General features: G+C 40.3%; 1 protein-coding gene across 3 annotated transcripts in view; it reads right to left on the bottom strand.

Moving 5' to 3' along the window:
* SVEP1 (sushi, von Willebrand factor type A, EGF and pentraxin domain containing 1) overlaps positions 1-14,430 on the bottom strand; it is a 280,520-nt gene that overhangs the window by 112,996 nt on the left and 153,094 nt on the right. For all 3 annotated transcript variants that reach the window (XM_069962108.1, XM_069962109.1, XM_069962110.1), the window contains exons 19-21: positions 12,919-13,080; positions 7,479-7,570; positions 1,432-1,528 (exon numbers count right to left, since the gene is read on the bottom strand). In XM_069962108.1, the coding sequence (XP_069818209.1) occupies positions 1,432-1,528; positions 7,479-7,570; positions 12,919-13,080 (351 nt within the window). The remainder of the gene's footprint in view (positions 1-1,431; positions 1,529-7,478; positions 7,571-12,918; positions 13,081-14,430) is intronic.

The raw sequence follows: 14,430 nt of genomic DNA, 5'->3' as shown, positions 1-14,430 counted from the left end.
TAAGTAATAATTGGGGCCTCATTAGCATATTTCTGTACATTTATTTAATAGAAACAGCAGACTGGAGCTCCTTTTTAAAAGTGACTGCCTCATGTCCTCTATAGCAGCAGACTAGAATGTCCTAATCTGCTCATAGATCCCTTTGAAATAAGACCTGTTTACTATAACATTTTTGAAGCAATGTACAAAATGAGCAGGAAATTTGGTTACGTGTCAGGGTATGATGTGTTGCCATGACATGAGTAACATTTAATGGTGTATGGTGGAGTAATACAGTGGAGTAAGTTGCATTGGTTCAAACACATTAAAAGATCTTGTCAGGGCCATTTATGAAATGCATATTCTGTATATGTGTCCTAAATGTTCGTAAGTAAACTCTTAAGTAGTGTTTGGTTTATTTTAACACTTTTACTAAGGCTGGGTTCACACTACGTATATTTCAGTCAGTATTGTGGCCCTCATATTGCAACCAAAACCAGGAGTGGATTGAAAACACAGAAAGGCTCTGTTCACACAATGATGAAATTGAGTGGATGGCCGCCATTTAATGGCAAATATTTGCTGTTATTTTAAAACAACGGCTGTTGTATTGAAATAATGGCCGTTATTTACTGTTATATGGCGGCCATCCACTCAATTTCAACATTGTGTGGACAGAGCCTTTCTGTGTTTTCAATCCACTCCTGGTTTTGGTTGCAATATGAGGACCACAATACTGACTGAAATATACGTAGTGTGAACCCAGCTTTACTGTGCTTTATACTGTGTTTTAATGCTCACTTAACATCTTATGGGAAGGAACATGTTTTGGAAAGTTGGAGGATAGGATCGAGGTATTTAAAATAAGTCACATAGGCATAGATGGAGGCTCATTTGGAACTGTGTGGAGTCAACTATTCTTATCTCCAAGTTACCAGCAGGGACCTTGTGTTGGTCCTGTTTGTAAACCTAATACATGGTAATTCTCATGGTTAAGGTAGCATGAATGTGCTGACAGGTATCCTTTAACAATTTATTTTATTTTGTTCTTCAAGGTTCTATATAATAATTTAATCATGCAAAATATTTGGTAATCAAGCTACCACTAGAGACGAGCGAAACTCGAGCATGCTCAGGTATGTCCGAACCCGAGCATGCAGCATTTGATTAGTGGTGGCTGGAATACATGGATACCGCCTATGGCCTATGGCTGTATCCATTTTTTCTAAGGCAGATTAGTGTAAGTATTTGATGTGTATTTTATGCATCATGTTGTAATTAACACAATAAACATCTCAGCTTAGTAATATAATTTTCCACATAAAATTTCCCACTTCTAAAACTGTCTCAACTCTCCAAGTATAGCAACCTGTGAATGTAAGATAGTTTAAAGTTGGGACCTTGTAAAGAAATCATCTTCAGTATTAAATGGCCAACACTATACTTAATTACCTGTGTAGCCCTTGAGACACGTGCAAGTATATCCACTTCCAACCTGTTTACAGGTTCCACTATTCTGGCAAGGATTTAAAAAGCACTCATGAAAAACCTGTCAAGTAAAACAAATGACTATTGGAAATATATATTAAAAAAGGAACATAATAAAAACAATGTTATATTAAAAAACATTAAAAGGAAATAACCATGAAAAAATATGTATTAAAACGTATCACAATGGAATTAACATAAAAAAGCAATATTGCAGCCAGGATGGAGTGCTGTATTATCCACACAAGGCTTCAGATTTGAATCCTATTTCCTACTTGCTATTCCCCAGTGGTAGAGAACCCGCTATGAAGAACCATTTCTCATAACTAACATCTCTTCTTACCCTGTTGCTGCACTATTTCTGTATAAACCAGATACCTGCACGAAAAACCTAATTTGCTAAGTGCAGTCATGCATGTTTACCTCTGTTGTAACAGTAGAAACAATATACTTAGACATTTTCTAAATAGGATCCTTGCAAGGTTTATGTTGAATTAATCATCTCAAAAATACAGATTTAATATTTTCATAGTATCTCAGGCTACAATGTATGAATTATTTATTCAAAGCTCCAAGGAGATTAGAAACTACACTGTAAAGTATGCAGTGTGATACAGCTCCATAGTGTTAAACAGTATAACCCCCAAATTGTAGCTATACAGGGATGCGGGCAACATTTGTGTACATACACTGATACACTAATATTATCAGAGCAATCTGCCTAATCAGGCAGATCTCTATTGTGGTACTGGATGGATGAAATAAGTATTAACAGACTCTGCAAGAGAAGTGACCAAGCTGCAGTATTCCCTGCCCCTTCCTGCCGTGACTGATTGATATACAGGATGGTGCTGCTACTTTCACTGTGACTCTTTAGCTGTTTGTGAAATGGACAATTTTAAAGGGAATCTGTCAGCTCCTGGGCCCTACCTAAGGGGCTGTAGTTGGTAGTCCCCTAGTAAGCATGGTGCCTTTTGGTAATTTTCCGTGCAGTGGATTATGCAAAATCTCACGTCTCCTACTGTAATCAGGGCTGTGGAGTCGGTAAGCCGCAGCTCCGACTCCAACTCCGACTTCGACTCCTGCTCCTTCATAAATGGCCGGTCATATACCAGGGGAGTTATTTATCACACTAGCTCAGCAGCATCTCCCTAATGTCCTACATGATCCTGGGGGCGACTTCTGAGGGAATGAGGAAAAATATAAAGCAGCTTCTCCTGTGTGTGCAGTGGATGCAGCCAGTGTTTAGCCTCAATGTCCTGAACAACTTACAACTAGACTAGAAGGAGCAGGTGGTCTTTTCCTACTGACAATCTTCTATGTTTCTAACTAAATATTCACCATACACAGAAATACTGCTAACAATCAGGGCTGTGGAGTCGGAGTCGGAGCTAGTTTTGGCTGGAGTCGGAGTTGGAAAAAATGTACCAACTCCAGCTTTAAAAAAAAAAAATCTTAGAACAATTTAGAATTGAGAATTGATATGATTTTTGCACATCAATTTATATTATGAGCAACTTTCTGATAGGACACTGACCCTATTAGATAAGGGTGGTCAAGGAAAAGTTGTCAGTCACTATTTGGCAGTTTGTTTCTGAGCTGGAAGAGTCCATTGTGTGAGAGAGATCTGTGCTGTTCTCTTCCTGAATGCTGGATGACTGTATATGAGCAGCAGTGTAATATGAAGATATGAAGATAGCAAATGACTGGCCATCCCACCGCTACATCATCCAGGGGCTTACCATATAAGCCCCCCTGTTAAGCCCCCACATAATATACCCCCCTCCCCTCATGCAGTCTCCACATAATATAGTTCTATCCGGAATCTATCCGGAATCACCTGTTTTGCGAATAATTTAAGTGCAAGTGGGCTCTCTGTGCCGCTTGCATTAGGAGGGCGTACACCTGCGTACACCGCAATTAACATTTTTCTGGTGGAAAAATGTTAAGAAAACATTGGTGCGCACAGAATGTATGTAGAGGCATTGTGTCTCTACATAAATCCAGTGAACCTCGGGGTGGGGACATTTTTAAGCCCAGTGCAAAAAACACTGGCCTTAATAAATGTCCCCCATAGAGTTTATACTAAGCTTCCATTTTCAACTGGAATGGTGCATCACTGAATATTCTGAAATTGAGATGATTGGGAAAGGTAGATAAATGTCCCTGACATCTCCCCCACAGCCCCGGCAGTATAGTAAAATATAATTTTGTGCCAGACAACACCTTTAAGTTGCACTCATCTCTGATTACTATGCCAAACTTTTGCCAAATATCTAAACTTTACTTCAGAACATTCCACAGCAACTTGCTTATAACATTTGTGAGAAAATATTTTTTTTTAGGGTGATCCTTCACAGAATGCATATGCCTTTCTTTTTTCTGCAAATAATCTATTCTAACTTCACTATACCAATAGTAAGAACAATCAAACTGGTGTGTACAGAGTCAAGATTAAACAACATCTTGGGAAAGCACAAGCAAAAGGAGTTACAGCCGTTTCACGCGCATTCGCGCTTTATCATGTCTGATGAAGTATGCATGCAAGTGAAACAGCTGTAACTCCTTTTTTGCACAAATGAATAAAAGAAGATCACATTATATGGTGAGTGCACTTTCTCATTTCTACATGATTGAATCTTGCATTGTATCTGAACTTTTAAAGTGAGCATCAACCAATGATCGATACTTCATTATATGCTATATTCACCCTAAAACCCTTGCCTTCATATTCTGATGTGGTGGTGCCAGTGGCTTTCTATTCATAAAGATCTTTCAAGCAAGCATACTCTTTCCTTTCCACCTATGTTATATTTAGTAAATTATGGTTGTGACCTGACCTTCTGAACTTACATTACCAGCCATTTGTATAATGTATCTAATGACACATTGGGGGGGGGGGGGGATTATGAAGCAGCTCGGGGGCCACAGACAGCAAATTGCCAGCAGTGAGAGAGTGGAGCAGTAGGCAAGGTTGCATGCAAGGGGGATGTGGCGTCTATGTGTACCGCATTTATAACTGTTTACACCAGCTCGCTGGAGATTTCAGTGGTGGTGCACGGGGAGCTCCGGATTCACAGACACACAGGGTTTATGTAGAGACGCACACCTCTCTACATAAACCCTGTGTGTCTGTGTACTGGTGGGGACTGACTTATTATTTAAAGCGACTCTGTACCCACAATCTGACCCCCCCTCCAAAATGCTTGTACCTTCAGATAGCTGCTTTAAATCCAAGATCTTTCCTCGGGTTTGTGCGGCAGGTGATACAGTTATTGTCCTAAAAAACTACTTTTAAACTTGCAGCCCCATGCCCAACGGCCGTGGCCTAGATTGTGTATGCATTAGGCTAGCACATCCTCTCTGTGCTTCCTCCCCGCCCTCCTCATCATTAGGAATGCTCCAGGCAGATTGTCTCCTATTCATCATCTGTGTGAATACTGAACATGGGCTGGATTGTTAAGGCACCTGTGCAATGTTTAGACAGGAGAAAATGTTCCAGTGGTATTCCTAATGATGAAGAGGGTGGGGAGGATGGACAGAGGGGTGGTACAAAGTTAGGGCACAAATACACCAAGCCCCAGCTGTTGGGCACGGGGCTGCAAGTTCAAAAGTTGTTTTTAGGACAATAACTGCATCACCTGCCAAATGGACCCCAGGACAGATCTTGGATTAAAGGCAGCTATCTGAAGGTACAAGCGGTTTGGGGGGGTCAGATTGTGGGTACAGAGTCGCTTTAATTTTGTGTTGCAGTTTAGTGTAAAGTTAACAGTTAAAGGGTAGTGCGGCGCTGAACAATTATTCACAAAATAACACACATTACAAAGTTATATAGCTTTGTAATGTATGTTATGTATGTGAATGGCCCCCTTTCCCGTGTTTCCCCCCACCAACGCCAGACCCGGAAGTGTGATGCACTATACTCACCTGATTCGTGTCGACCCCGTCCGCCATCTTGGGACAATGATGTCATCTTCGGGAGGCCAGCCGAACCGCTCCATCCGTCCCTCGTGCCGGCCCCCCTCTGCCACGTCATCAGCTGTTCAGCCGCGATCGGCTGAGCATAACTGTGCCGAAGATTACATCATTGTCCCAAGATGGCGGTCGACACGAATCAGGTGAGTATAGTGCATCACACTTCCGGGTCTGGCGTGGGTGGGGGAAACACGGGGAAGGGGGCCATTCACATACATAACATACATTACAAAGTTGTATAACTTTGTAATGTGTGTTATTTTGTGAATAATTGTTTAGCGCCGCACTACCCCTTTAATATAGAAGTGTCTGGATGACCATTTTCAAATTAGTAATGGCTTACACCAATCACCTAAGCTCACGGATTTAAGGTCCACAGCCCAGGATTGCTTTACTCCTAGCACAAGCTAACTCCAAGCCTCACCCTCACTTCCTTTGTTATGTCCTGGTCTGTCTGTTACTAGAGACATAGTAATTTGCAGAGATACCTAGTGATGGACTATCTAATGTATGCTGTACTCTTTGTATGGTAAGCATGGATTTACATGAATACATTCATAGTTAGACCATGTTTACATAGTGTAAGACGTTGGCTGTTGTGTGATCTGGCCGTGTAACAGAACCGCCGGTGTCAGAGAAGATCATCCTGGCAAGTACTGCAGTACCGACCAGATGATCTTTACTTCGCCTGAATTCAGCTGCGGGCGCATCAGTGTGCGTCCGCATTCAAATTCCGTGCTGCACACAATAGGGCTCCATTGTGTGAACTGACAGATTCTCTGCGGACACTATTCAATTAATAGTGGCCGCAGAAAACTGACATGTCAGAATGTGTATACACTCTGGCCGGGATTCCCTCTAGCTGCAGCACAATGTAAGTTAAGTATTAATCACGGCTGTGTGCAAATCGGCAAATCAGCCATGGATAACCCTTTCACGACCTGGGATGATTGATGCCTCAATGCCCAGGTCGTGATTTTACATCAGCTTATGGGATCATAAAGATCCCATAAGCTGATGTCCCCTAGCTCTGCCGCCTCTCCGATGTCCCCTGTTACTATCTTATAACAGAGGCAGGGGAGAGAGGGGAGGCGGCAGAGCTCACAGGCGCGCGCCCGGCACATATTCTGTCCTCCCTCCCCCTGCCGGCCTCCGTAGATAAAAACCGGAAGCCGGAGGCTACCATCGGGGCTCTGCTATCAGTTCCAAAAGTCCCGATGGACACCGGAGAGACAATTCTCCCTCAGTAGAGAGAGAATTGTCTCTCCGGAGCCCTATAAATACTGCGGTCGTGCTGACTATAGGTTTAACTCTATAGGTTTAACTCTCAGCACCGGAGCGCGGCTCCGGTGCTGAGAGTTGCGGCGGGTCCCCGGCTATCAGTGATAGCTCCTACGCCTGTGTCATCCTCTGCAGTAAATTTACGTCGCTGCAGCACCAGGCATAGGCTGCAGCAACGTAAATTTATAGTGCAGTGGCGGGAGGGGGTTACATAGTGTGAACAAGACGTTATACAGGATACAGCATTATTTTAATATCTATATCTAACCTACTGTTTCCTTCTGTAGTCAAGAAAATACAACCCGGAGCCCTCAGCATGCTGTTAATTCAATAGTTAATAATTTTTTGTAATAGAGGAGAAATTGTTTTTTGTGTGAATCCAGGACCTATTTTTGTATTATGTTTAGCTTAAGAGCATTCTTTATATTTCAATCTTGTGAAATTATACCTTAGCTTTTCTAGGTTATTGCTTCTTGTCACATATAGTGCACGTACATCATGTAGAATGTGCTTGAACACATTCTCTGTAAGGCAGTAGACTATTGTTTTATTGAGCTCCGCACTACTTATCACTGGAATTAAATCTGGAAGCTTTGACTTTAATATTAAAGCATTGATTCAGGTAAATAGGTTACAGTTACATTAACATTATGCATTAGTTGCTTAGCTTTGCTAATGTATTCAATAGACTTCCTTTATCTGACTTTATGACTAGGCCATTAGAGGTAGCACAATGAAACAAATCGTATCCTTGCCTGACTGCTGACTTTGTATTTGCTGTTGACATTTTGAGGAGAAATGGGAATCATTACGCTTTCCTCTGCTGCCGAGAAGCTGGAGCCAAAACCTACAAAATAACATTATAAGAAACACATGTTATCAATCTTGTGATTACTTATAACATCTGTGATTAAAGCAAATACCAACTCTCCCTTTTAGCTATGGCAAAGGGTGCTGTTCACTAAGCGGCTACATTATTGCCAGACAGCTCTTTTGCTATACTATGGTTACATATAGCTTTCTCTTAGAAACACACGTTTAATAGTCAAAACACTAAACCCGAGGTGCTGGAACTGGCAGCCATATTGCCTTCTCCCAAATACCAGTCATGTCAGTCACCACTCTTATAGCTAGGCAAGCAAACTAATGAAGCAAATAATAAACATTGCAAAACATGGTTCTGAAAAGCCTTTTTCCATGGCTATAAAATCTATGGTATGTAAAAGCAATTTCCGCATCAAAACAAATATATACATTCTCTGATGACAGCTATAGGCCTATTTTTAATTGTATAGTCTATTCTTATATGGAATGATTTTCCTGGATGCAGACAAGCTCCAGCCATTGCATATTTTACATTGATGATACCAGTGAAGATACAGTTTAATGGAAAGGTTCAAATATTTTACATTTTTATTTTAGGCCACTTGCTACATTATTTATAGTTTACATCTTTTCTACAATTGGTGAAGATAACAAGGAGTCTGGTACGAAGAGTCAAAGGGGCTTTTCTGATGCTGTAAACTCTAACACCTCCTTTCTCTCTCTTCCCTGCTAGACGTGGGGGCTAAATCCCAAGAGGGATTAGGTTGAGAGGGAGGAGTAAGAAGGTGTTACAGCTTCCAGCTGATCAGTGGCTCAGGAACGCCTCTTCATACTATAGAAAAAAATGATTTTATACGTTTTGGAAGAACAAATGGGTATATGAAGGGACCCATGTGTCTCCTTGATCTAACAGTTATCTAACAGTGTCAGCAGTTTGAAATGTGATTTGCAGCTGACAGTTTCCTTTAAGAGAAAGTAGGGATCTCTATAAAAAGCCATCCCAGGTAGTATCAAGTATCTGGGGAGCAATCTTAAAATTTGTACCTGGAGTACCAGGGTGAGCACAAATTGTAATTGTACCTGTGTTCTTCAGCATAGTGCAGCACTACACCATCTCCATATAATTGTGGACAACAGAGATCTTTATGCACCAGATTGCTTATTAGTTTTCCTAGGGTCTCCACCACCCTAAATCTGACCAAACATCTGAGCTGCACCCCAGTCACCGTTACTTTATTTACCAGATTGGAGGCTCATATTACTCTACTCCCTCCTTTCTCACAATGCAGAAATAAAATGGCCTACTCGCCTCAGAAAGCTGAATTCAGGGATTTTACTACTGTAAGTTTATATACTGACTTTCTAGCCCTTGACCAAGTTTTATTGTTACATGTGTATAGTTTTTGGGGGAGATTTATCAAACAGATTCCACTTTTCATTCCTCACAGACTCTTTGGAAAATGGAAGGTGGAATCTGATTGGTTGCTAGGAGCAACTGAGCCAGTTTCACTTTACACCATGTTTGATAAATTTGCCCCTTTATGTTTTATTTGAAAATTAAAATACTCAATAATGTGTAAAAAAAAAAAAAAAAAAAAAGAAGACTGCCTGCTTAGTGCCAATGCCACTCTGATCACAGGATTATAATAGCTAGCGGGTTTCCTCTACAGACACACTGATGGTTTGCAACTCCCTGTTTGGATAATATATTCAAGTTTATGTATATCACTAAAGGGCTCAGTGAATAAACATATGTTTATCTGTCACTGCATTCTGGCCACTTTACTCCCATGTAGTGAAATAAAACAGTTGTGTGGGATAATTTGTAGAAGCAAGAAACAATAAGGCAACAATAAGCATTGTTTCTAAAGTAGAGTACAGCATTTAAAGTCAGCCTGTCAGTTCTGTACATCTGCATTTATACACAAATAAGTGCTGGGGGGATAACATTAACCATACCTTGATGTTTGCTGATCACCATTTGTAAAGGTATAAAATCCCTCTTTTTGTTAGCAGCTGAAGAGTCAAACTGGTGGTGCTGAGTTGCAGGAGCGTGCCTCCTTCTCCCTACCCTGCTCTGCATATTTGGTTACAGGGCTCAGCTTCCAGTCCTGTATGTCAATCAGTAAAAGTAGGTTGGGAGGGAGATGAAGGAGGTGTGCTGCTGCAACTCAGCACCACCAGTTTGACTCTACAGCTGATAACAAAAAAGTGAAACAAAAAATAGTAAAGGTCTGCTACACCTAACCCCTACGAATGGAGTCCACCCCCTTCGAGTGCACCACTATTCCCAGCGCTCACAGGATATAAATGAATAAATGAGTATGTACCAATATAGAGGGCTCTCTAGAAGCAGGTGGTGTGTTACAAACACTGTCAAGACATATGATTTGTGCACCTGTATAAATTGTACGTCAACATTTATTGCTTGAATCTATATATCATATTGATAGTAGGTCATCGCTGTAAAAAACCTAGTAAGGTAAACCTAATAGTAGAAAGCAGTCTATATGCATAGGAAATACATAAAAATCACATATAAATGCCTAACTAGTATAAAGATAAAAATGGATAAAATCTATAAGATAAAATAAAAATTGTGTGTATATGGAGCCTAGTGAGGTTGCCTGCGCCGGGCCCAGCGCAGGCAGCTCACCTAGATGTATTTAGCAGTAGTCCCGAATCAAGAAGTCTGGCATAGGCTCGTATCGCTGGATGGCCGTTGGAATAATTATATTAGTGTCCTAGTGAGACAGCTTACTTTTCAGATCATACACTTTGGGTGAGATAAGGTGCTATAAATGACAAATGGTGGAATGTCCACCTCTCACCCTGCCGGCGGTAGCTCCCACGGTCCAATATAGTATTGTAGCGGCGGTCCAAGTCTCAGTCAGTGCGGCTTCTATGCAATCCGTGCAGTTGAGATCTGATTCAGCACAGTGGGTTGTCTCATGCTGTTTGCAGCATCCACATGCATGTGAGCGCGCGCTCTTGTTAACTGCCGCTTGGTTTGAATGTCCAGGCAGATACGGCTTGAGTTCGGGATATAATCAGTAAATGATAAAAAGGCTCTGTTATCCTTGGTTCTTGTACGCGTTTCAGGAGATCTACTCGCTCCTTTCCTCAGCAGAGAACTTGGATAACTCTGGTGCAGCCATGTCTGTTTGGACTTTATATCTGTTCCAAATCTAACAACAAGACCCGTAATGGATCGTTCCGGATGGTTTTGCCATGTTTTTCAGGTCAGAAGATAGAAGTGCTTAACTGGACCTATAAAGGGATGAGTGGCTCCCCATGTGTAGGTATATACATAAAGAGATTCGTTGTTGAGTCCCCTCTATGTTCCAACATGATCCTGTAGTGTCCATCTTTAGAATAGATGTGGGGTTATGCATGTTTTACATCTTCGGTGTGCAGATGTAGCTTCTCCCTTGTGTGAATTCTATATGTCTAGTTGTCCAATATGGCTTCTCTCCTGTGTGAGTTCACATTTCACAAATCGATCTTGAAATGTGAACTCACACAGGAGAGAAGCCATATTGGACAACTAGACATATAGAATTCACACAAGGGAGAAGCTACATCTGCACACCGAAGATGTAAAACATGCATAACCCCACATCTATTCTAAAGATGGACACTACAGGATCATGTTGGAACATAGAGGGGACTCAACAACGAATCTCTTTATGTATATACCTACACATGGGGAGCCACTCATCCCTTTATAGGTCCAGTTAAGCACTTCTATCTTCTGACCTGAAAAACATGGCAAAACCATCCGGAACGATCCATTACGGGTCTTGTTGTTAGATTTGGAACAGATATAAAGTCCAAACAGACATGGCTGCACCAGAGTTATCCAAGTTCTCTGCTGAGGAAAGGAGCGAGTAGATCTCCTGAAACGCGTACAAGAACCAAGGATAACAGAGCCTTTTTATCATTTACTGATTATATCCCGAACTCAAGCCGTATCTGCCTGGACATTCAAACCAAGCGGCAGTTAACAAGAGCGCGCGCTCACATGCATGTGGATGCTGCAAACAGCATGAGACAACCCACTGTGCTGAATCAGATCTCAACTGCACGGATTGCATAGAAGCCGCACTGACTGAGACTTGGACCGCCGCTACAATACTATATTGGACCGTGGGAGCTACCGCCGGCAGGGTGAGAGGTGGACATTCCACCATTTGTCATTTATAGCACCTTATCTCACCCAAAGTGTATGATCTGAAAAGTAAGCTGTCTCACTAGGACACTAATATAATTATTCCAACGGCCATCCAGCGATACGAGCCTATGCCAGACTTCTTGATTCGGGACTACTGCTAAATACATCTAGGTGAGCTGCCTGCGCTGGGCCCGGCGCAGGCAACCTCACTAGGCTCCATATACACACAATTTTTATTTTATCTTATAGATTTTATCCATTTTTATCTTTATACTAGTTAGGCATTTATATGTGATTTTTATGTATTTCCTATGCATATAGACTGCTTTCTACTATTAGGTTTACCTTACTAGGTTTTTTACAGCGATGACCTACTATCAATATGATATATAGATTCAAGCAATAAATGTTGACGTACAATTTATACAGGTGCACAAATCATATGTCTTGACAGTGTTTGTAACACACCACCTGCTTCTAGAGAGCCCTCTATATTGGTACATACTGATAACAAAAAAGGCTTTTATAGCTATACAAACAGCGATCCGCAAAATTAAAGATTAAATGGGTACTCTGGAGACTTGAAAAAAAATTGTTTGCTAAAGAGAAATAGCTTTAATAAAGTTATATATTACTTTGTAATATAACTTTATTAAAATTATTTTTCTATTTTTTAGCTTCCATTCAACTTCTGTTTGTATCTCAGTATAAGAAATTAGACAATTGTGTGTCTGTGTGTGTGTGTTTGTGTGTAATTTACATCTGGTAGGCTTCCTTTAAATGTGGATTTGTCTCATAGCTAAGAGATGTAATTTGCCAATACAGTTTGCTTTATAGAATCTAGTTATGTTTTGCAATTAACATACATATTAGTATCTCCTGAAAAAAAAAATCTGTTATTTTGGTGTATAGTAACTACTATAATAATACTATAATAATACAATAATCCCCAAAAACATTTGAGATACAGTCTACAATTCTGTGTCATATACTGACATGACGATAGCTAAAGGTTCTGTCATATATAGGCAGAAAAGCAATACATTCACAGCCATCTACTGTAATATAGTTAAAGAGCTGATATTACTTTGTAGCAGAATTATATGCCATGTATAAAGCTCAGTTCCATACAAAACAGGTTAACAAGCTCTTCTAATACTGACTCAGAATTCCAATGAGCACAAAAGGCAGCTTACTTGAACAGTCTGTTATCGACCTGGCTCCAGTCATAGTCGTTGTTCCGTAAAATGGACATGACAGGCAATAAGATTTCCCCGGTTCCGGCTGATAGTAGTCCCTTGGACAGGGAAAGCATGGCACCAGTCCAGACCGTGAAAACTCACCGGCATGGCACGGAACTTAAATGTAAATACAGGATGTTAAAATGAATTGTTTAAAACTTGGAAGCACAAGCATAGCTTATAAACAACATTCAATAAATCACAGAAATGAGAAGATTTGTCTGACAAATGCAATGCCCTTCAGTTGTGCATCTAACTAATAGTGAAAGTAGACAGAAGGCCAAAATCTAATGTTCTTTAGCTTATTTATTTATACTATATCCCATGTAATTTTAAAATACCTATTTAAAAGTAATATTTGTGATACAGTTAAAATAACAACAATATATACCTTATGTATTTAAACCCAAGTATAACAACAATATAATGCATGACATGTGAAAGATAGTAAAACACGATTGAAAATGGAAAAAATAATACCACTAGCTGATTGGTAGGATACTAACATATACTGTATGTTAGTTATAGATAAATATATAATAGGTACGATGGGGATAGATAGGGCAATAAACATGCATCCTCTTCTAGTATAAATGTTCATGTTTATTGCTCTGAGATACAGTAAGTGTCTAAGGTATATGGCATTGCCATCACATTATGTTATGGCATATTACTCGTATGGCTATGATATTAGGATTGATGGAACCCCCACCATTCCTGAGATATTTCCTTGGCTTTTTAAATGCATAGAAACACTCCTGGCCACTTTTGATCTAAATGTTGTACCACATCCTAGCTATAAGCCGTGACATTAGGATAGATAGGAAACCCACCAAGATATGCCTTCAGTTTCTTTCCCCATGTTTAGAGGTTCTACTGGCTACCTTCTTTGCAGCGAACTCAGAGGATTGTGGGGGTTCTAGCGGTCAGATCCTCACAGATGAACAAGTGGTGTAACTAACAATATAAAATCACTTGTAACATGGGGGGAAACCCCTTTAAGGCTATGTTCCCACGCAGTATTTTTGCTCAGTATTTTGCAACCAAAACCAGAAATAGATTGAAAACACGGAAAGACTATGTTCACACACTGTTGGAATTTGGTGGATGGTCGTCATTTACTGGCAAATAATTGCTGTGTTTTTTTTAAAACAAAGGCAATGATTTGGAATAACAGCAATTATTTGCCATTAAGTCATCCACTAAATTTTAACAGTATGTGAACAAAGTCATTCTGTGTTTTCAATCCACTCCTGGTTTTGGTTGCAAAATACTGAGCAAAAATATTGTGTGGGAACATAGAATAAAACTGTGAGCTAGTAAGCATCTCTTTTCATGTGCAACTGATGAGAAAATTGTTATCTTAACCATACTTTTCTCCAAAGTCTTAGCCACGTTTTAAATGCGACTACAAAGGTTTTGTGAAACCTTAGAGTAATAAATAGAGTCAATAGTAAATATTTACCA

This window comes from Dendropsophus ebraccatus, chromosome 3 (genome assembly GCF_027789765.1).
Source record: "Dendropsophus ebraccatus isolate aDenEbr1 chromosome 3, aDenEbr1.pat, whole genome shotgun sequence".
Lineage (NCBI taxonomy): Eukaryota > Metazoa > Chordata > Amphibia > Anura > Hylidae > Dendropsophus > Dendropsophus ebraccatus.
This window is presented reverse-complemented; position numbering and strand designations above follow the sequence as displayed.